General features: G+C 35.8%; 1 protein-coding gene across 3 annotated transcripts; it reads right to left on the bottom strand.

The window, feature by feature from the left end:
• Window positions 1-846: 846 nt before the first annotated feature.
• fes (FES proto-oncogene, tyrosine kinase) lies at window positions 847-22,340 on the bottom strand. 3 transcript variants are annotated; one of them, XM_039659102.2, is made up of 20 exons: window positions 22,117-22,340; window positions 20,964-21,037; window positions 20,611-20,857; window positions 19,869-20,042; window positions 16,131-16,227; window positions 14,358-14,541; window positions 13,039-13,176; window positions 12,291-12,410; window positions 11,352-11,474; window positions 7,979-8,168; window positions 6,499-6,579; window positions 6,176-6,412; window positions 5,966-6,088; window positions 5,136-5,189; window positions 4,889-5,007; window positions 4,711-4,805; window positions 4,222-4,345; window positions 3,599-3,756; window positions 1,428-1,559; window positions 847-1,331 (listed from the first exon to the last, which is right to left on the bottom strand). In XM_039659102.2, the coding sequence occupies exons 3-20, from the start codon at window positions 20,833-20,835 to the stop codon at window positions 1,198-1,200; spliced, it is 2,508 nt and encodes an 835-aa protein (XP_039515036.1). In that variant the 5' UTR covers window positions 20,836-20,857; window positions 20,964-21,037; window positions 22,117-22,340; the 3' UTR covers window positions 847-1,197. The 3 variants fall into 3 exon arrangements, with proteins under 3 accessions (XP_039515036.1, XP_039515037.1, XP_039515038.1); XM_039659103.2 differs by having other exon boundaries at window positions 20,611-20,853; XM_039659104.2 differs by having other exon boundaries at window positions 6,176-6,385; window positions 22,117-22,339.
• Window positions 22,341-22,862: the final 522 nt, after the last annotated feature.

The raw sequence follows: 22,862 nt of genomic DNA, 5'->3' as shown, positions 1-22,862 counted from the left end.
AGCAAAGGTTATCTGTGACTTGTCCCAATAATCTCAACCAGTTTTCTAAGCAAAATGAATCCTGGATCACAGGAAATTAAAAATCCAAGAAGTGTCATATGATAGTCTTATATCATGCAATCAATTTCAGTTATGTAAAGTGTTAAAGCCTGGAACAGGTTTGACTGTGAGTCACATGCCATATCATCTGCTTTGTCTTCTTTCATCCCTGAGGCAGATAAGGCACATTAACAGATAGACGCACCCATTGACACCTGTGTGGCTGTGAGGTCTGAAGTGCATAAATGTTTAGGAAAATGGAATGCTTTATGGAAGATTTAAGACTTCTTCACACCAACAGCAAAATTAATATTTGGTGGAGTGAACAAAAACTACTGTATATTGCCTCTCAGAGAAGATAATGTTAACATATAGAGTACTGTTCAAGAGATTTTTTGGTTTTGAAAAAAGGTTTCTTCTGCTTGCCAAAGATGCATTTATTTGATCAAAAATAAAGTAAAAATATTGTGAAATATTGTCTATTTTAATACATTTTAAAATGTAATTTATTCCTGTGATGCAAAGCTGAATTTTCAGCATCATTAATCCAGTCTTCAGTGTCACATGACCCTTCAGAATCATTCTAATATGCTGATTTGCTGCTCAAGAAACATTTCTGAATATTAATAATGTAAACAGTTGTGCAGCTTAATATTTTGAAGGAAACCAAAAGTATTTTTATGATTCTTAGATGAATAGAAAGTTCAAAAGAACTTTTACAGCATTTATTTGAAATATAAATATTTTGTCAGATTCTAATTGACTTTTCCACTTTACCAATGTCTCCCGATTAATTTGAACAAATTCAAATACTCAAATTGTTATTAATAATTTTTACATTTATTTACAGTATTTTCATACAATAAACAGCGAATGTACAGACTTATTATATTAGATCACATTTGTCGTCTTCAAAAAAATAATTTATTTGTTGTTTAAACATCGGGATGTCACCAAAAAAAACATTTGGAACACCACATTACACAGAATTTAATATGTAAAATCAAATATTCTTAATTATAATCTATTCTTAGTAGTACTCTGTCAGAATGCTTTTTTTCAACTGTGGCACACAAATGAAAAAAATAAACCCTTTGCTTTGGCCTCATCATAAAATATCTGCACTTAGGCCTATGCATGTAAGCATGTGTGTGTGCGTTACCGACTTAAAGCGTACAGATCTGCCTTCAGTTTACGAAATGAGGGTCGTTTTCTTGGATCATACTGCCAGCACTGACACATGAGGGCATAGATTTCATCCGGACAGTTATTTGGGGCCGGCATACGATATCCTAAAAACAAGACATAAAAAAAGATTTAAACAACACTTGCTTTGCAAAAAGGCAATAAGCCATAGTTTGGTGTGTGTGGTACAGTATGTGAAGTACCTCTCTCCACCTCGTCTCTGGTCTGTTGGTTATTCATGTTATTTGGTATGGTGTACGGTGTGACTCCTCTGGAGAACGTCTCCCACAGCAGCACTCCAAAACTCCACACATCACTCTCAGTGGTGTATCGCCCTGATGAAACAACAGAGGGCAGCATTGAGACATAAAACTCAGGACCAGTCAAACAATGCAGTGTGGTTTGGGATACTCTTTGCTATGGGTAGAGACTGACCCCCCTTAACATATGGTATCTTCTTATGGTATTTTTACCACAAAATACTTAAGAAACAGAACTAAAGCAGCACATGTAGTGTCTAACATCTGTTTTTAGTTCTTTTATAATGAAGGTGACCAGATTTCACATGGTGAAATACAAAACGGGATGGACAGGCATCTTTTAATACTGCCCATAATAACTTGATAAACTCTTTTTAAATATATTTGTTAAATGTACACACATGCTTTTTTGACATTGCATCTGACTTGATCTCCTCCACGCTCTTTAATATCCCTTTCCCAATTAGGGAAAGAAGAAATACGGGACAAACATGTTTTTTTCATAATAAGTCGGGACACTAAAAAAGAGCTGAAATACGGTACTATCCCAGGGAAAGCGTAAACATCTGGTCACCATATTTTTAATGGATCAATACATTGGCAATGTTTGCTTAGGTGAGCTATTATACAAAGTCTTGATTTAGTTTTTGGGGTCTAGTAAAATAGTTTTTCATGCTAGAATGTTCAAAAAACACGATTTTCCCCATATTTTACATTGTTGGAGAACTTCTCTTCCCATTAGTCAGTGACACTCTTTTTGGAGTTGCATTGAATCGGCCTAAAAAAACCCCGCTCTTAAATCTTTATTGGGACGCAGCAGCAAAGCATCTAACGCCGTTAGATCTCAGACAAACAAACAAATGATTGGCTGAAAGCGGTGTCAAATAAATATCTGATATATCATTGGTTAAAAAACGTAATCAAGCCTCCGCGTGCTGGCTACATATCATAACGTTAACATGCCGAAACGTCAGACCTCATGTAATCCGGAATGGATTACAAAAGAGCACGAATTTATATCAAAAAGCAGTAGAAACGGTTTTAATGGATTTTGCACACTGTGTCACCGTGAATTGGACGTTAGTAGTCAAGGGAAACGTCTTTGTTAAGAACTGAAATGTGTACTTATTTATTTATTTTTTCACATTCATTATTTGTTTATATTTATATTATTTTCTAGAAGTCCAGAAATGTTATGTTTTTTGGCACTGTGCCAGATTATTTGTTAATTTATGTTTTTATTTTATTTTCAGAAGTCCAGAAATGTTATGTTTTCTGGCACTGTGCCAGATTATTTGTTAATTTATGTATTTATTTCATTTCCAGGTGTCCAGAAATTTTATTTTTTCTGGCACTGTGCCAGATTTTTTTTTTTATATATATTTATTTTATTTCCAGAAGTCCAGAAATGTTATGTTTTCTGGCACTGTGCCAGATTGTTTGTTAATTTATGTATTTATTTCATTTCCAAGAGTCCAGAAATGTTATTTTTCTGGCACTGTGCCAGATTTTTTTTTTTTTTTTTTTGTATTTATTTTATTTCCAGAAGTCCAGAAATGTTATGTTTTTTTTTTTCAGGCACTGTGCCCTCAGTGGTCAGTTTTTGAAACACATCACAATGTCTTGAATAAATACAAACTGTTTTAAGTTTTATATTAACTGTATCTACAGTATACAGTAGGTCTACATAAAGATATATCGTAGATCAAACTGTCTGGCAATGAATAGAGTATTCCAGGCTATTTCGGAATCACTGTATCATGATACTATAATAGACACAATTTTATTGTAGTTGCGAGTACACCAGAGTCCTAAGCAATTAGTCAAAGTGTCCTCCTTTTTGGTGTTATGGAAATGGCCACCCTACCTCTTTCCGAAAAAAGTGCAATGTGCTCTGATTGAAATTGTTTAAATGAGGAACATTGTGATGTGTACTTTTCCTGAAGAAAACTCAAGACTACAATCGAGGCGTTTCAGGGAGTTCAGAAACTGATATTGAAACTGATATAGTTCGTGCTTACTGATATTGAAAATATCTCCCTACATAACAGCAACACTACACACAACAGAAATGTAAACAAGCATAATAGGCTCCTTTAAGTGATAGTTGGTACCATAATTGAGGGCCTCTGGTGCCGTCCATTTGACTGGGATCTGCTTCATTCCTCCTGTAGCAGAATAAACACCATCCTGCTCCTGACGAGACATACCAAAATCACTGATCTTCACCACGCTCTCCTCTCCCACAAGACAGTTACGGGCAGCCAGATCTCTAGAGAGAGAGACAGGGAAAATTGGGATTTATTGAAGGGTGCTCTGAAAAAAAGGAAAGCAGTAGATAGAGAGCAACCAAAGCAAACTAGATTAAAAAAAGTCTAGAACGACAGACAGAGAAACATAGAATGCACTGGCTCTATTAAAACTTAATCTTCTCGAGAGACACTGGACCGTTTGACACAGCATGAGGGAAACAGGCACTATCAGATTTCCTCTCAGTCTCATTATCCCCAAATCTTCCCATCGGGCATTGCTTGCAAACCGCTGGTAAAAAGGTTTAACCACAATAGAGAAATACCTAGAGTCTACTTATTCGATTCAATAAAAAAACAGCTGTGAGCTCTTTATTAGGTCTGCTAGTGCTTTACTGATCTACCATAGTTTTCAGAGTTGAGACTAGGATCTTATGCAGTTTATCACTATATTTCATTGTCTTTCTATTTCATTTTCAAACTCTCACCGATGAATGCACTTCTTGTTTTCCAGGTACGCCATGCCAGATGCAACATTTTCTGCCATTCTGATCAACATCTTGGGCTTCAAGTTGTGGCCCTCTGTGCGCAAAAAGGTTAGAAAGTCCCCTCCTGTCAGAAGAATACGCCATCAAGAGACTTGTTTTGTGGCTTGAACATTTTAAAGTAATAATCATTTATTCAATGATTATACTTTTAATAATTAAACATATATATGAATTTAATAATAATAAACAAGCAAATAAACTTTTGTTCTTCAAAAAAAATTTGTTGTGTAAAAAAAATTTGCAATATAAGACACGAGACGTGTGAAGTCTGTGTATGGTGCTTTTTGCCATTTTTTAAGCTTAACAATATAAATCATGATCTACGTTCACTGTTACACAGCAAACCATCTTTTTTTATGTGATAGAATCATGACAGAATTTTTGGGTGCACTGTTCCATTAAATGATTTGAATGAAAGTTTAAATGTACCTTGGACTAACTCCATGATGATATATATTGGCTGTTTTTGTGTGCAGACACCGATTAGCTTCACTATGTTTGGGTGGTCGTACTGTTTTAGGATCCTGAGATAGAAACGGAGGCAATTTAGTTAAATGAGAGTGCGAGTACACACGGTATGAGTGTGTTAATCAGTGTATCTACAAACCGGGCCTCCATTAGGAACTTGTTCTTGTGTTCGACAGGTAGATTCTCTCGGCAGGCTTTCACAGCGATTGGCGTATTGTCTGAACGCAGACGGCCGCAGAACACCTCACCAAAGTTCCCCTAATATCATCCAAAATGTTACAAGAAGCAACATCATTAATAAAAAAAATTGATTCGACCAGTGATTTTTTTATCTTTACTGAAATTTCAATCTTTTTATAAAAAACACACAAGAAATCCGGGCTTACCCGACCAATGCTCTGTCCGAGGATGACATCGTCATGCTCCAAGACCCACTTATCCTAAAAACACCCCCACAAAAATTTTTATTAATCCATGCAAACATAATAATGACTAGTCAATCGCAGCACTCAGCAGCAGTGTTCGACTAATAATAATATTAATGGCCAACATCAATATCTAGATATATATAATGCCCATTCTCTTAGAAGAAACTTCAAAAACACTATTGAAAATGTTAAATGTTAATCTTCCAAATTCTATAAACGTCCTTTTGTCATTTGATGTTAAATGTTCTTTTAGAATCTTTTGCGTAAAAAAAAAGTTACTTTGTGACAAAAAGGTGTACATTCATGAAATGTTTTTCAAGGTGGACCTTAAAGGACAAACAAACAATAAATAAAAATTATTATGAAATAAATGTAATAATTTAACAGTTTAGTATTAATTTAATAATTAATAGCAATTATTATTATTATTGATTTATTGCATATTTGAATATCTTAATGCCATTATTCGTTCATTTCCAACTAAAACTACTGTTTTGGAATTGTGAGGATTTTTCTAATATTATTTTCTAATGTTAATTATTTTATTTATTATAATATCATTTGAAAATGTCCATAAAATCCCTAAATTGTTCAAAATCCCAAACAATTTTGAAACCCTTAGTAAATTCTGAAGTGGACAGAAAAAGGGAAGCTCTTATTTGACCAAAATGAAAAAAAAAAAATGTTTTTATTAATAACCTTGGCCAAAATATTATATCAACCTGTCACTATCCTCAGCAGTAATATGTATGGTACTTGTGAGAACTGAATTGGGATCAGTGATAAACCTTGAGGATGGGTCTCTTCAGCAAAATGTCTGTCCTCTTTGTGACACTTTGATGGGAGCTGAGGAGATGATTCATTAGCAGTGGTACAGAGGCGAAGCCCTCACCGTCAAGACGATACACACCCTAAATACACACATAAACGTCATAAATGGCAGCTAACCACTGCACACCGCAAACTGGAACAAAAAAAAGCCCCTATAAAACACTCACTTCTGTACTCTGAATAAGGAAGTGCCGGCACTGGCCTCCCCAGTGCACAGACAACACGTATTCTTGTTTTCCCTGGCTTTCTCTAACCAGGAAGTCCCCATCATTCTTCAGCAGTTCCTGAACCTCCAGACGGGGGATGGCACCATGATACCAGCCCTGCTGAGGCAAGGGCTTCTCTACCTCGGGCACCGGCGTCAGAGCGGGGGGAACCTGGTGAGATGTATAAAACACGCTACTCTACAGAAAGTTGTAGACACAACAATGAGCAGTGAGCAGGAAAGAGGAGAGAGAGAAAGACTGCCACCAAACACAACACCACTAACCATATACTTGGGCTTGAACAAGCTGCTGAGATGGCTCACGATCACGTCTATGTTGAGGTGCTTATGGTCTCTGTCACGCTCCTGTATGAAAAAATTGTACTTTTGTTAAAAGTTCTTTCACTTCAGCTCATGATGCTTAGTGAGTGACTGAAAAGTGAATTCATTGAACTCGGATGTCTTTAAATGTTGAATGATTAAATGATGTTCAATTTATTTATGCATGTATGAATATATATATATATATATATATATATATATATATATATATTATATATATATATATATATATATATATATATATATATATATAACTTTGAAACATAAAGATAAACCTTGTGTTTTAAACTAAAGAAATTCAAATAATTTATCCCCCCCCCCCCCTCCCGTACTGTATATACTTGAAATATTCTTTCTTTTAATCAATTCATATCTGTTTGGAGAACGTACAGTTAAATCGGGAGGTCAAACAAAAATGAAAATGATTTACAATTCATGTCTCAGTCTTCTGATATATGTTAGAGAAACAACCATATGGGTCAACCAGCAGCATGTGAGTACCAAGAGTGCAGAGTCAACAAAGGTTGTGCAATTCACATCATTTCAAAACCATTGTAACAACACATCATGACTGGCTTTAATCTTTTACAGTACGTCATTATGGTGGTGCATTTTACAGCTTTGAAGAAGCCACTAGATTCTTTACAGGGGCCATATTGTGATTTTTTCTACAGGCAAGTTATAATCTTCAATAGATATCAAAGTTTTTCTGCAATAATTTAGTTTTTTATGACCATTTCTCTTCATCCCTTATAAATACATGGGACATTTTTGCTCCTGTGCCTTTATTACTTCTGTAAAACACACTCTTCTGCAAGTTTGACTAATTTCCCAACAGTTTACCCTTATCATTATTTACTCTGGGTTTTAAAAATATTACTAGTTATCTATGCTACTTCCTTCTACCTAAACTAAATGGACCAATTCAACAGGTGTCAAGTCAAGTGACCTTTTTTATATAGCACTTTATACAATACAGATTGTTTCAAAGCAGCTTTACAATGCTAACAGGAAACTAATGATCAACAATGCAAAAGGAATTAAATTCTGTTGTAAAGCAGCTCTAAATAGTGTCAAGTAAACGAACATGAAAACATGCATGGTCTTGTGTTGAGCTGATGTCAAAAAGTTGCAGATTTGATTAAACAAATAGACTTCACTGGGGAGGAAGTTTTAAGTTATGGAAGCTACCGTATATTTTCCTATCCTGATAATGAACTTTCATTTATGCAAAATAAAAGATTATGCAAAAAAACTGAAGCTCTCAGGACAGATTTATTGAGATGAGAGTGGACTCACTGATGAAGGCCAGTGGGCCGATACGCGTTAGTGTTTTTTAATGGTTTAGCCCTCGATCAAATAATAATAAAGGCTTTTTTTACTTTTGTAACCTACTGAGTGCCTGGACTTTTAATGGACTCACTGAGTTGTTGGAGGTGACAGATATCTGATCATCATCCAGGCCTACAGGTGCAACCTCACTGTTGCCTAGAGACTGAAGTTTATCGGAAAGAACTCTCCGCTGGGCCTCCAGACGAGCGCGAGCCACCATAGACAGAACAACCTGCTGTCTGCTGTCCTCCAGAGCATTACGCTTACTGAACTGATACACCCTGAAAAAAAACAACAGAGGAGGACAAGCTCACATTAATACAGAAAAAGTGAGAATTTGGTAAAATCTAAATGGTCTTATTGTTTCAAAATAATTGATTAGATTCGGTTTGATTCAGTTCCTTTTATTGCCATTGTCGAAGCACAAGAAGACTAGTTGATATACTATTGCAGAATGCTTCAATTAAAGGTGCAGTAAGCAATTTCTGAGAAAAGCTGTTGAGAGTGGATCAGACCAGACAACTCAACACACTTGTAGCCAATCAGCAGCAGGGGGCGTGTCCATTCATGATGAGGAAGGAGAGAAAGTGAGCAAGTGGGAGATTTGAAGAAAGACTGTAGAAAGAGAGATGTCTGAGAGACATTACAAAAGAGAAAAGATCAGATGAATATCACTGGAAAAAGAAGGGCTATGATCAGGCAAGAGCTTTAGGACCCTCGTTAATGTTAGAAAAGTTTTCCAGCACTGGACAGACCGAAAAGGGATGGCCTGAAAACGGCATTGTTTCTGCTCCATACGAGGGTACCATTGGTTTTGGTGTTTCAAAGAACCAAGACATGCTGTTGATGTAATGTTAGCTCTAGTAAAAGGACAGTTTTGAGTGGCATTGTTTGGACCTGACGTGCAAAACAGAGGGAGTAGACCGCTTCCATCAAAACTCCCAATGATTGCACCTCGTCCTGGGTCGACATTTTATTTGGTTACGTTAGGCAGTTTTGATTTATATGCTGTTTAATGCTTGATGACTGTGTTATTTTACATGTGCATAAGCAATGCTTTTATTGTTTGATTCTACTTCTTTTTCGTCTGTGCTTTGATTCAAAGATTATGTACTCTTTCAGAAGATGTGTAATAGCGCCCCCTCCCATTTAACAGTGAAAACATGGATTGCCAGAAATTAGAGCTGGGCGTAGTGTTGCTTTCGTCAACGAAAATTATGACTAAATATCATCGTCAACGAACCTTTATCACGTGACGAAAACGAGACGAGACGCAACGTAAATGCTGGTCGTGTGACGATGACTATAACTAAATGTATAATGCAATATCGTTGACGAATAAAAACGAGACTAAATGTGGTTTACAAAAATAAAAACTATGCTAAAATGTCTCTTCATTTTCGTTGACCAAAACGAGACGAGACGAAATGTTAACGTTATCTCGTCTCGCTTAGCCTACTTGCAGGATTAGTATGCAGCATTTCTGTTTCCCGTGTCACTTCAGGGGCTGCATCAGATCGCACTGTGCAAACGCATGCGACTTCAGATCCTCAAGCCCCACTCGCGGCATTATTTAGAAGAAGCAGTTGCGTGAGTTACAGCTGTTTCACACACACTCCGTGTGTAGCGTGTATGCAGTGCGTGTTGCAGTATGCAGGAGCAGCGCGCGTTATTGCTTTCACATGTGCTAAGTTTGCAGTGCGCAACTGATCTATGGCTGTACCACAATCACAACATTTATCCTCTATTTTTTATTTCAAATCAGTATTTTAAATTAGCCTACATCCATTTTGTCGCGTTGTTGAGGTAGTGTGTAGATCTCTGCTCTGCTGTTATGCACGCACCGCTCCCAGAGCGTGCGGTATGAGCGCTAATCATAACTGTAACATGGGTGCGGGAAAAATACGCACTGCAAATGGGTATGTGTGAAACAGGCTTTAGCATAAATGACAACAAACAAAGTTAAGTCTGTTACAGAGAAAGGGATTCGTCTTTGGGAGAAAAAGAAAAAATGACATTTGGAAAAACTTTAATTTCATCATGTGTGTAGGCTACTAACATGTTTGGTTGGTAAAATAAATATGTTGTAAATTCAATTCAGAGCGTCTTCCTGGATGCATTCTTGAGTCTATAAGGTAACAATAATATAAGAAGATAACTATAAGAAGATAAGATTGTTTGAAATGGGTTTGGCTAAAAGAAAAAAATTGGTGTCGTCTATAGGCTAGCCTACTACTAGGTAGGCTTCTTATGTATATTGACTGGGTTAAAGAATTGCCTACTAAAAAGAGACTAAAATACAATTTTCATTGACTAAAACTAGACTATGTGTTTCGTCGACTAAAACTAGACTAAAATGTCATCAGTTTTCGTCGACTAAAACTAGACTAGACTAAAAAGAGTATGAACATGACTAAAACTAACAAAAACTAAAATGTCAGCTTGACACAAAGACTAGACTAAAACTAAAATTAAAACAGGCCGCCAAAAACAACACTAGCTGGGCGGTATACCGGTTCATAAATACTGGTGTTTCTTTTTGTGTTACTAAATGTGACGGTGAAGATGGATAGGTTCAACTATATTAATAGCTGTCAAATTATATCACAGTGTTTCCCATATAATGGTTCACAATATCAACACTGCCCGCCACAAATAGATTTTCCAAAAGGCTTTGACATTGTTGAAAAAACACGAGCACTACATTTCAAAGTCAAAACACTGCGGGGGTGTTTTTAGAAAAGTTTCAATGTTATTTCAATGGAATCTCTCTTTATCTTTCCTGATAAAGCAGTGTTTATGAGCACTTCTCTGCTTTGGAAACAGCCTTGCAAACCTGTATTAATACTAAGTGGATTATTCTACAATATTCACTCATGACAGTAAAATAGGGCATTCTAAGTCAATCTACTGCTGTATTTCCTTTCTCAATCAGTAGAAAATGTGGTTGACAACCTAGTCATGCTTGGAAAAAAAAAAAACACGTCATATACTGTGAAACCGGTATCATTTTGAAAAATGTAATATGGATTATTGGTCATACCGGAAATTTGCCATCAATGGTGGGGAAGCGGTTTGTGAAAAATATGTGTGTCTGTAATTTTTATTTTAGTCCATAGATGGTGTTGTGAGGGATTTTCCCAATCCTCAAAAGAGGAATGACGTCATCTTTTATATAAGCTTCGATGGCGTCAATGATAGTGCTCTTTGTTGGATCTTCATGGTGGGATCACTGGTCGCCTCTCTCCTCTTTGCTGGGGTAATCTAGCTTTGATTATAATTTAATTTGGATTTTGATGTTTAGTTGACACTTTGGAGTAATTTTACATTTAAAGTTCTTTATTTTAATCTCTTATCAGTAAGAGGTAATGGACCTATTTTTCAGTTCATGCTTTAATTATTTACAAAGTTCAGCTAGTGAAGCACTGTGTACTGTGGTGTGTTTGGAGAGCTCACAGACCCACCTCTGGCCTATGTTTGCAGAGCCTTCCTCATTCTCCAGATCCAACTCCAGCTGGTTGACAGTGGCCTGCTGGGAACCAAGAGTACTAGAAAGACACAAGAGCTCCTCCTCCACAGCAGTGAGCCTAAAATATGAGTAGCCACAACAGCGCAAAATGAGTTGTGATGCGATAGAAGATTGCCAAAAATACTGAGGGCCAGAAATACTGAGCTACACATTATATAAATATATGTGTGAATCATAGAGCAGGGGCGTTGAATTTAGTAGCGACGCAAGGGACATGTCCCTACCAATATCCAGTGACACTGATATATCCCTAGCAATAATTTCGATCAAAACTTAAAATATATTTATATATTGATCTCCCCATCCCAACCATTTCAAAATCAAACCTACGCCACTGTGTGATTATATTTGTTTGCATGTGCATATATTTGCATATTTCTGTTGAAAAGTTTGAGGTCAGTAAGATTTTTGAAAGTAGTCTTAGGTATTTTCAGTACCTAATGTGTATTAAGTTCTTGAACATGTTGTGATGCCATGATCAATGTATGCTTTCGTGGTTTCTGCATGAACACATTGTGAATTACTAAATATGTGTTAAGAAAAAAAAAAGAAAAACACTTTTTTTGGAAAGAAAAAACAGTTTAAAGTTTTAAAAATAGTTTTAACAGTCTTTGTTATAGAAATCACCATAATGGGTCAGAATGTTCTGCTTAAAGAGTTGATTTGAATGGTGCTTAGAAAAAAACATTATCTGGTTCCTATAAGGTTAAGATGGTGCGTTAAGGCCAAAATAAGTGTGCGCACAAGTTCACATGACAGATTCAGAAACAAAAACAAGGCTCCTGTGGGTGATTTCACTTCTGTCTTTCATGACAGTAGTGCATTTATTTGCACTACTGTACTACAATGCGATGTACAGAAAGAAGAAACTCACCGATGCTGGATTCCCTCTACCGTGAGCTCATTGAGCTGCAGATCTTCAGGCATTAGACCTTCAGCGTCCTCCAACAAACTGCTGTCAAACTCAACACATGCAGGAATCTCTCCTCTTGACCTGCACAGAAAAAGTTAAAAAAAAATCCTTTTAAAGGCAACATGAAAGGACATTTGTGATGCATTCAAAATGCATAGAATAAAGCAGAATATTTAACAGGAAGTAATGCAGGGGAAGACTTGATTTTATCAATCATGATTTGATTAGACTGTAAAAACTGGGCTATGATGTTATATTATGTTGCCCCACCCACCTTGCCTTAGTTAAGATTTGGGTAGTTTACTAGTGATTGTTTATGCATACTGACCGACATTTAGCATTGTAACACTTTTTTTGGTCACATTTATTCACAAACAAATTATTTATTTTTGATTGTATGAAGATATTTAATTACAATACAATAGCGGTTTTGCCAATGGAGGAAAAGCTTGAAATTGACTTATTTTATGTTATTTATAGTAGCCTTAAGGTAGTCACCAGCAAGGCCTGATGTTGTGAGCAACTGTTTGATCTCAGCTTTTTTTCTTTAATCTTTATTATAACAATCACTGATGCATCATGCACAATAAGACCTGGAAAATTTCTTATGAAAGTTAGCAAATGTGTGCAACATCCTTTGTTCTTCTGGTCTAGTTTCCCATCGCATTCGACAAAAACTGGGAACAAAAGGGAATGTTAATGTATATACCTGTTCTGCTGAATGAAGCTCTCGTACTCTTTGTGAGGCTGGATGGCCTTCAGGGCGTTGGCCATTTCAGTGTGAACACTCACCACCTCATCATGAAGCAGATTAGACAGATCAAAATATTCCTGCAGAATCTCCTTCCTAAAATTAAAAAAAGAAAGCCACACTAGTCAAATGTGTTTTAAACGCACAAAACACTCAGCAAAACTACTTCTTCTTTCCAACTTACTGTAACTATGTGAGTAACGGCTATTAACTTTTTTTGTGAGAACTGAACAGGATGACATATCATCCTTTCAAAATAGCAGAAGTCTATAACTGTCACTGTGCTGTGTTTATAAAAATAAGGCAACGAGATGATAGTATGAATTTCACATTTGTGCTTTGGACATTGTGACATTGACAAGTGCCGTTAAAGCGCTGAGATAGAGCTAGCACAGGTACGTTTCTAAGATGTCTGCTGAAGAGCACTTAATCTGGAAAACATCTGTCGTGTTCAAACATTTGATAAACATCTTAGAAACATCTCTTTTACATACAATCTAATTCATAAGCATTTTAAAGACATTTTCTAAATGTCTACTTAACATCAGACAGGAAACGTTTTAGAGACATATCGAAGAGCTAACAGTCTAAAAAAATCAAATAGACGTAACTGTGATGTATGTGTGCAATCAGCGAGCAAACTAAAAATGTAACTTTTAAAACTTTTTGTCAACCTAACAACAAACAGAGCAGCACATAATGGAGTGCAGCAGAGCAGCATCAAGAATATCAAATATTAAGGGGCAATTTGGCCATTTCTAATTTTATGGGGCGACTTGTCCCTCTAAATGTGAATGGTGTTATAGCCCTATATATTTAACATATCTTCTACATTTATATATCATATCTTCAAATTTAAGATACAGTAACAATGAACGATTGCTATACAAAAGTTAAAAACATTTCTTAGGCCTACCTAATGCAGAAGAAGCCACTTCTTTTTCAGAGTTGTGTAGATGTTGATAGTTGAAGAGTCAGTTAGAGCCTTTAATTGTGGGTTTATTAAAAAAAAAAAAACGATGAATATACATTTTGCTTAGTTAGCCTTCTATTTAGCATAAGCGTAAAAAAAACGCGGGAACAGAACGAGAAGAGAGTTTACTCGTGTACCGCAAAACTTGATTCGCGAGTTGTGAGAGAACGGGTCTTCTATAGTATAACAATAATCTAACTTTAAGTAACTCATTCTAACCACTGAAATACCCTAATAACACCCTAATCACCTAGTTAAAGGACTGATTAACATTATAGTGCTGGTGTTATTGATGATCACTCACAGAATAAGCACCATCTCCTCCTGCAGCGTCTGCAGGGCTCCCAGCAGGGCCGGCTGACTCTGGCCGTAGTGGAGTTGGTGATGCACCTGGGCGGCCTTCACCGACAGCACATATTCATTGTGATGCTCATGGAGTTTCAGAGTGGCTTTGACGTAGCGCTCCTTCGCTTTCTCGCGTTCTTTGTCTGTACAAAAGGCCACACATAAACATAAATAACGTTGAAAATGAAAGTTGATAAACATTTAATGTTAAAGAGCTTTTTCATTTAATTTCAACCTGATCTTACCCTTAAATTTAGTTTTGTTTATGTAACCTAATATTGATTTAATAATGTTAAATAACCTTTCAAGTTTAATTATTGAATATCATTTTAGAATTTGACCGCACAAAGCACATTTTTATTTTTATCTCAGGACTCTGGAAACAGAAATAAATAAAAAAGGTTATGTTTAGAGAAAACTGAAATCAAAAACATTTTGTTTGTGATCCTTGCGGCCCCAATGTGGGGGCTTTCCTTTTGTTTATTTTAAATGTTGTGGTCACTATAATTTATGTTTATTTTATACTTATATTTTAAAAAGCCTAGCCATCTCATAATCATGAAGGTTATTTTAAGCTGATTAAAAAAAACTAAATTTAAAAGATATAAAAATAGTTTGTAGTACAACCAAAGGCATCATACCTGTTTAAAACTGTCTTCAAAAAAAAAATGGATTTAAATATATATATACAGTATATATATATATATATATAACCCTAACCTCGACGAAATGCTATTAGAAGACATCCCGCCATTGCTTTTTGGTACATAACGGCTACCGTAGATGCAACACGCATTTGAAAAAGCGAATTTGTTTGAATGCAAAATACAATTTCACCACTAGATGGGAGTAAATCTCACACAAAGTACCTTTAAGGAAAATGTGTTATTTATATATAAAATGTTTATATTTCTATATACAATATAAATGATGTATAAATATATATACAGGCAAATATTTCTTAAATAAATACATGCATTTATATTTATATATAATAAATAATTATACACAGTAAACACATATATTATGTAAACACAAACCTTTATTTTGGGTGCGTTTAATCATGATTAATCGTTGCCTAGCAATAAAAATAATATATAGTAAACAGTTATTTTAAATATCATAATATTTCACAATATTATTACTGTGTTTTTGATCAAATAAATGCAGTCTTGGTGAGCGTAAGAGCCTTACTAAAATATCTTGCAGACCTTTAACTTTTGAACAGTAGTGTGTATTCTCATATAAATGAGGATATACAGTATTTAGATCAGGAAGTCATACAAACCACTATACTCCCCCATCTGATAAGTGCTTTAAAGTTTATGAAAACTTTGCTTATCCTATCAAAGTCTAATATAAGTACCCATCTATCACAGTACACTGAAGAGAAAGAAAGCCTTCCACAGTGCAAATACATCTGCCATTGCTAAATGCTGCAAAATGTGCTCTGCTGAGCGTTCACACTTCGGCCATTGGAGAAACCACAGTTAGTTTCTCTTGCTTCCTCTGTAAGTGTTAGAAACAAGTGTCTTCGTTTAAAGGGAGGTTTTTCTCCTATTGAGTAAACAAATGCCTTATTTACACATGATATCATAAAACCATTCGTGTTTAAGCATTAAACAGTTCCTCTTATTGTATGTGTTTTTCAGCACAAAGTACCCAATTCAGTCAAAATGAAAGGAAAGTGGCCATGCATTTTAGAGAACTAGAAAACACTGAGGCATCATACCTTTGCTTGCTTCCTGATATTTTTTTTTCGCCTGGGCCGCGTCCCGTACCAGTTGTCTGTAACTGGACTTGAGCCGGTCCAGTTCGATTTGGGTGACCTAACCTTCCACAACAGGACACAAAATACAAATAAATAAAAATCCAGGTCTGTGCATTAGTGAGACATAGTGAGACATGTCATGTGCAATCATGAAAGGATGCTAGATTCACTACTGACAAACAATTTCACGTTATTGGCCTGGTTTAGCAATGAGGAAGAATATGCTTCATATTCAGCTAATAATAGTTTTAAAATCCTCCAGGCAAAACCCACGCAAAACCATGGAAGGGGAAATTAAATATGACCGTTATCATCTTGGGTCCCTGCTCAATGCCCTATACAAATGGAAAGGCATTTTTCTACTTCCTGATTTTGTTACTGCAAAGGTTCTCAACGTTAAACCATTCTAGAATTCAAAGAAACCCATGTAAAGACCCACAGGCCCTTGTGCGCTGGTAATGGCTTCATTAAAGAGATCAAACTAAATGATTTTCTCTCATTTAACTCATTTAATAAAATATTATTTAAACACATTTAATATTAACTAAATGAGTTCATTTAAAAACTCATTTAATGATTTTAATGAATTTCTAAACTCAAACTATATGAGTACAAAAAGAAGTGCTATTTGATCACATCTCAAAGAACTATCTAATATTCGATTCTGCCAGACGTTTAAACACATACACAAAGCCAGACTTAATAGTAGTGAGCAGCCTATAAAGGTGTAGCTATGCGGTTTCTAATGTGTTACGAGTGATTTGGCAAGCTGCGGTTGATTACCAGCCCTAAAAGCCTCCTTATTTTGCTTTGCTTTAACTAAACTGATCAAAAGTGACAGCAAAGACATTCATAATGTATTGCATAAAGGAATTTGTCAAATAAAATCTAGCTGAAATAAATGCTGTTCTTACTATTCATAAAATAAGTTTTTCACAAAAATATTAAGCAGCACCACTAGAATGATTTCTAAAGGATCATGTGACACTGAAGACTGAAAAATGATGCTGAAAACTCAGCTTTGAATAAATTACAGTTTATAATATATTCAAATAGAGAACAGTTTATTTAAATTGTAATAATATTCCTCAATATTACTGATTAAATAAATGCATATACATACACAAATATAAACACACAGATGCAGACACACAGTACTTCCTCATTTAATGTGTAACAACATTTATTGGCCCTTTATCTTCTGTTGCTTCGGAAATTATTTTATAGATATGGGTTGATCTTGTGAAGGGGTTTATAACTTTCAATGGCTTTAGTACTTCAATTTAAAACAGTGGTACTGAGTTTTTGGACATTGCATATATGGGATTATCAGTGGCTCTATGTCAGTATGCTAGAAAAGAAAATGTCAGTATGTGGCTGATCTTATTTTACAGAATTAAGTTGTTCCTTTAAAGGTCCTGTTCTTGCGTACAGGGCCCAGTTGGGCGGGGGTGGGTATGTTATTTTAGGATATGTGCAGCTTATGTTAAATGTGCTTATGCTTATGTTAAATGATATGTGCAGCTTATGTGAACATTCGTTCACCTTCGGAACACAAATGAAGATATTTTTGATGGAATCTGAGAGCTTTCTGTACCTTCAGTGACAGCTACGCAACTACCACTGTCAGCCCCCAGAAAGGTAGTAAAGACATCAATAAAGTAATAATTGTAAGTCCAGTGGTTTAATCTCCAACAAGGGTGAACTAACCCTTTAAGTGGGAGTAGTGAAGTTTTTTGTGGTGTCTATGTTTTCCATATATGCTTTTGAATTTATTAAAGTTAATGACAGTTTTATTAGAGTTAATAACAAAAAAACTCAAATTCCAAATTTGGTAGTATACATAAATGAAATTATTAATATTGAAAATTGTCCACCAAATGATCACAGTTACTGTTCAGCAGAAAACGTTTACAGTGCAGTCTGTAAACTGTATAGTTATCCTCTAATATAGATAGCAACAGTAAAATGTTTTAAATAATAATTGCAGTAAGTGCCTTTAAGCACCTCTAACGATCCTCTTTGGCTGGCTCAGTTGGGGATATTCAAATTAAATGACCCATCATACCATTGATCAGCTCTACCAAACTTGATTGTCTTTTTTTCATGAATAAACAAACACTGTTAAGTCGTCTAGATTGATAATGTGAAGCAGCTTTGATACAATCTGTATTGTGAATAGCGCTATATATATATATATATATATATATATATGTGAACCGTTCGGTACGAGACTTTCAGTTCGGTTTTCGGTACACATTTTTGAACCGAACGGTTCGTTCAGTTCATTTTTCCTGCCGACCAACATTTCGTTATTCAAATGTAGGCGCGTCGCGCATGGCAAGCGCCTTCATAATGTAAGAGACGTTGGCGTGACCACACATTGCCCAACATCAAATGGCAAATAATGTAAGCGGAACGAAACGGAGCTAATCGTTATTGTGTGGTTGTTTGGATGACGGACCGTTTATCAGTTTGGACCAATGCAGCGCGAGCCGATCTTCATCCTTAGCACGGTTATTATACAGCCAAATCCAGTAAAGAAAACATTTGAATTCACCACTGAAGTAATAACATCGCTGCGAGATCTAGTGAGAAACATTCACATTTCTTCGTTATTAACGGATCAAACTGCGCTGACGTGGAAACCAGGAAGAAACACTGTGCCATGAATGAACTATCCAGTGTCCACAGATCAGCAACATCACCAAGGATTTACTGTACACTACTATCTCTAAGTTTGGCAGGAATAGTAGGCTATAATGCTTTCAAGTAACATCACGTTAGGGTTGGGTATCGAGAATCGAGTATCGATTGGAACCGGGACTAAATTTTCGTTTTTCCCGGAATCGTTCAAAAGTTAAAATTTCGATTCCTAGTTTCGATATTCACAGTCTGCCGAGCGGAAGAAGAAACGAAGAAGCGTCTACCGGAAGTGTTGGCATAACCGCACGAGTTAAACATGAGTAGCTTACGTCGGCGGTCCAAAGTGTGGCTTCACTTTTTTTAAAATAACGAAATCTTGCCAAAATGCAAAATTTGTGACAAAAGGAGTATTTGTGACAGAAGGAGTATTTCCTTCAGAAAGACCGTTGGTTAGCAAGGTTAGCTAAACTTTTTTGACCCTGCTTCTTAAAAGAATCGGAATCGAGAATCGTTAGGAACCGGAATCGGAATCGGAATCAGAATCGTTCAAATTCAAACGATACCCAACCCTACATCACGTCTGTTTTATTTTGACATTATGAATACAATTGCTGCCCTCAAATGTTAATCTAAACTAAAAAAAAACTTTGTTTATAACTACTACAATATTACATTTCATTTTGTCCAAGGAGCTGTTTTGTTTTATATGCTCCTAAGAAAAGTCAAGTATAGTTCCATCATTGCTCAAAGTTCAGAAATATCAGACTTTATGATGTTAGTTTTAATAAAAATATAATTAAAAAAATTAAATCAAGGAAATTTCTCTTCCATTTCTTTCTTTTTGCTGTATTGGAAACGTACCGAACCGTATCGAACCTAACTGTGACACAAGTGTATCGTATCGAACCGAACCGTGAATTTTGTGAACCGTTACACCCCTAATATATATATAAATATATTTGACTTGACTTGACTCTTAACCCATCTGTATACATGTGAGACTGTACTTGTTACGAGAGTGTAATTGTGAAGTGATGTGCGTGTGGCGCTGACCCTGCACATCTCTTGGCTGAGAAGGTTCCACTGTTCCCCGTAAGTCTTCCTCAGCTGCTGTTTGTCCCGGACGAGGAGGGTGAGTTTGCTGAGGGGTCCCACCATCAGATCCTCTGAATGCTTGCGCATGATACGACTGAGGCTCTCCGTCTGACTGACCAGCACGTTCCACGACTGTAAGAATGAGAAAATTCATGCATTTTTAGGATTTACTAGGCACTGAAAATGTGAATGCATTAGTGTTAGAAAAATATCCATATTTAAAACTTTATCGACCAAAATAACTAGCTTTCGGCAGACGACCTACGGAAATCGATGCGTACGGCCGTCTGGATATAGCCAAAATGGATATTTTTCTTACATACACGCATAGTTTCACTTCAAAAGGCATTTATTAACCCCCCAGAGCCGTGTGGTGCACTTTTATCATGGATGGATGCACTTTGATGGACTTCCAAAAAAATATACCCATTCACTCCCATTATAAATCTTGGAAGAGACAGGATATTTTTGAATAGAACTCCGATTGTATTCGTCTGAAAGAAGAATGTCATATACACCTAAGATGCCTTCAGGGTGAGTAAACCATGGGCTAATTTTCATTTTTGGGAAAACTAACCCTTTAACATCATGTGGAAAGTAAGGATTCAGACTCAGTGAAGACCATTTTAGTGTGGACAATGAACATATCATCTTAAATCTCCAATAGGAACTTTATACTTGCAAACGAGACACTTCCAACCTTATTGAACTGGCTGATGTAGTCGATACCTCCTCCAGGCTGGGAACCCTCCAGTTTCTCAACAATGGCTGACATTTGATGCAACTGTACGGAGAACTCGCGATCGCTCTTGGCCCTCTGCGTGATCCATTTCTTCATAACCTCCATCAAACGCAGCTCAGAGTCTTGTAGTTTCATTAGGGCGGCGTGACCCTGAGGGCACCACAAGTCCTCAGCAAAGCCCATTCCTGCAGCTCGCTACAACTGTCTGGGAAACATGTACATGGTGGGATTGGAAGGAAGGATGGGTGCTTTTTGATGTTCCAAATGTGTGAGAAAATGTTGTCAAAAACAATAACAAAGAGTCAAATTACCTATCTGTCGGCAACAGTATGCTGGTAAAACAAATGTTCTGGTCAGGTCAAGGAAAAACACCACAATTCGAGATCTATGGAAGGAGGGAAAATATTTTAGACTTTCACTTTCAAATGCGCATTTCATCACATAATTAGCATAGTGCCCGACCCGTTGCAAAATTTATTGCAAAAAAAACCACACATTTTTTTTGGGGGGGGGAGTTTTCAAATGCTTTCATTTCCTCAGTAGCAATTTAGGACAAGAAAGTGATATTTATAATGACCACTTCCCGTTTAGCAGCGTCTTTTCACATGTGAAAAAGTAGGTAATTCATAATAAACAGCTCAGTCATAAGGAATTATGCTGAAAAAGTTAATGATTTACAATGCATACAATCTACTTACAGAAAGAAAAATACATTGATCTTGTAAAAAAAATGATTTGTGCATCTCTGCAGTTATTAACCACTATGCTTTATTAAAACTCAACAGACCCACATACATAGTTGTACAAATAGGGTATGAAAGTAAACTTATTGAAGTAAACTTCAATAAAAAAAAAGTAACTTAACAACTTTATATAAAGAAAGTGCAATTTACCCTACTATTTTCAAACCAATAGTAACTTACTCAACATATTAATTACAAGGCAATTATTTTTCCATAGCCCATTTTTGTGTGTGGCTATATCGTGTTTACTCATATTTGGTTTAGGCTACTCTAATAAGATGGAAGCTCTTGTATTACTCAGATGTTCAAAGATAATACAAAAAACCCTACTTTATAACAATTAAATGTGACACTTAATTTCGATAGCCCACTTTAGACGTTCTTCTGTAACTTATACTTTGAGATAACCTCTGAATAATGAGAGTTAGTGGACATGTAGTTGCAAAGTTACGTATAGTAAGAATAATGTTTAAAGGTGAACTAGCTAAAGAACGAACTATTAAAATTAAAAATATAAATAATAGAGCTGAAACATAAATCGTTTATTGTGTGAAGGGGATGTCGTCGTGACGTCAATGAAACATGTTTACAAAAAAACATTATCTTATAATGATGGTATTAAATCAGACAAACATATATATTCTTAAAATAGATCGTTTATGTAACACTAGAGCTCCGAATAATTCATTGTCGAGAGACCTGAAATTGTGTGAATTCTTACCTCAGATGAGTCTGGCGCAGCAAAACGTTCTGTCAGAGCGACCGGAACACGTAATTATCCATTATAATCAAGCGATGACAAGAAACGAACGCGTCGAAACGATAAAAACTAGAGATGGTGAAATGAGCGCGGTACAGACGAGCTATTGTGTTGACAGAGGAGGCTGACTGAAACTGAAGGCTACTGAAACCAGGAAGACAGTCCGGCCGGCAGCAGGACGTAGACTCACTGCATTCAACAGGATTAAACCTCTAATGCACGACAACACCTCAATTACACAGATACTAACATGTCTGCTAGGAATTTATTTATACATGTACATTCATTAAAAAATACCAAATATTATTTTTATATTACACAAGTAGCCTATTTGTGACTGTTGATATAGCCTAAATAAACAAAACAAAAAAAAATCTGAGTTAAGAGCTTCTGAATTTCTTATTGGATTTTTATATTGCATTTAAAATAATAATAATAATAAAATAAAAATAGGAAAAAAAAATTAGGGGGTGTGCGTATTATCAGTATCTTACAAAAATTGAGTAGGCTACACCCCTCACATTTCAGCAAACATTTTAGTATATCTTCTAAACCTAAAGGGACAATAGCCTACTATAGAAATGAATCTTGGATATATTTTAGAGAAGTCATATATATATATACATATATATATTATATATATATATATATACACATACACACACACACACACTGTATGTTGGTAAGTTGGTAGCTTTTACAAGTTC

Source organism: Pimephales promelas, chromosome 1, assembly GCF_988280905.1.
Source record: "Pimephales promelas chromosome 1, fPimPro1.hap1.1, whole genome shotgun sequence".
Taxonomy (NCBI): domain Eukaryota; kingdom Metazoa; phylum Chordata; class Actinopteri; order Cypriniformes; family Leuciscidae; genus Pimephales; species Pimephales promelas.
This window is presented reverse-complemented; position numbering and strand designations above follow the sequence as displayed.

Coding starts and splice junctions, on each gene's coding strand:
- fes (XM_039659102.2), bottom strand. CDS start 20,835: ATGGGCTTTGCTGAGGACTTGTGGTGCCCTCAGGGTCACGCCGCCCTA. Junction 14,542..16,130: donor ATATCAGGAAGCAAGCAAAG/GTATGATGCCTC, acceptor CCTTTTGTACAG/ACAAAGAACGCGAGAAAGCG. Junction 3,757..4,221: donor AACAAGAAGTGCATTCATCG/GTGAGAGTTTGA, acceptor CTCTCTCTCTAG/AGATCTGGCTGCCCGTAACT.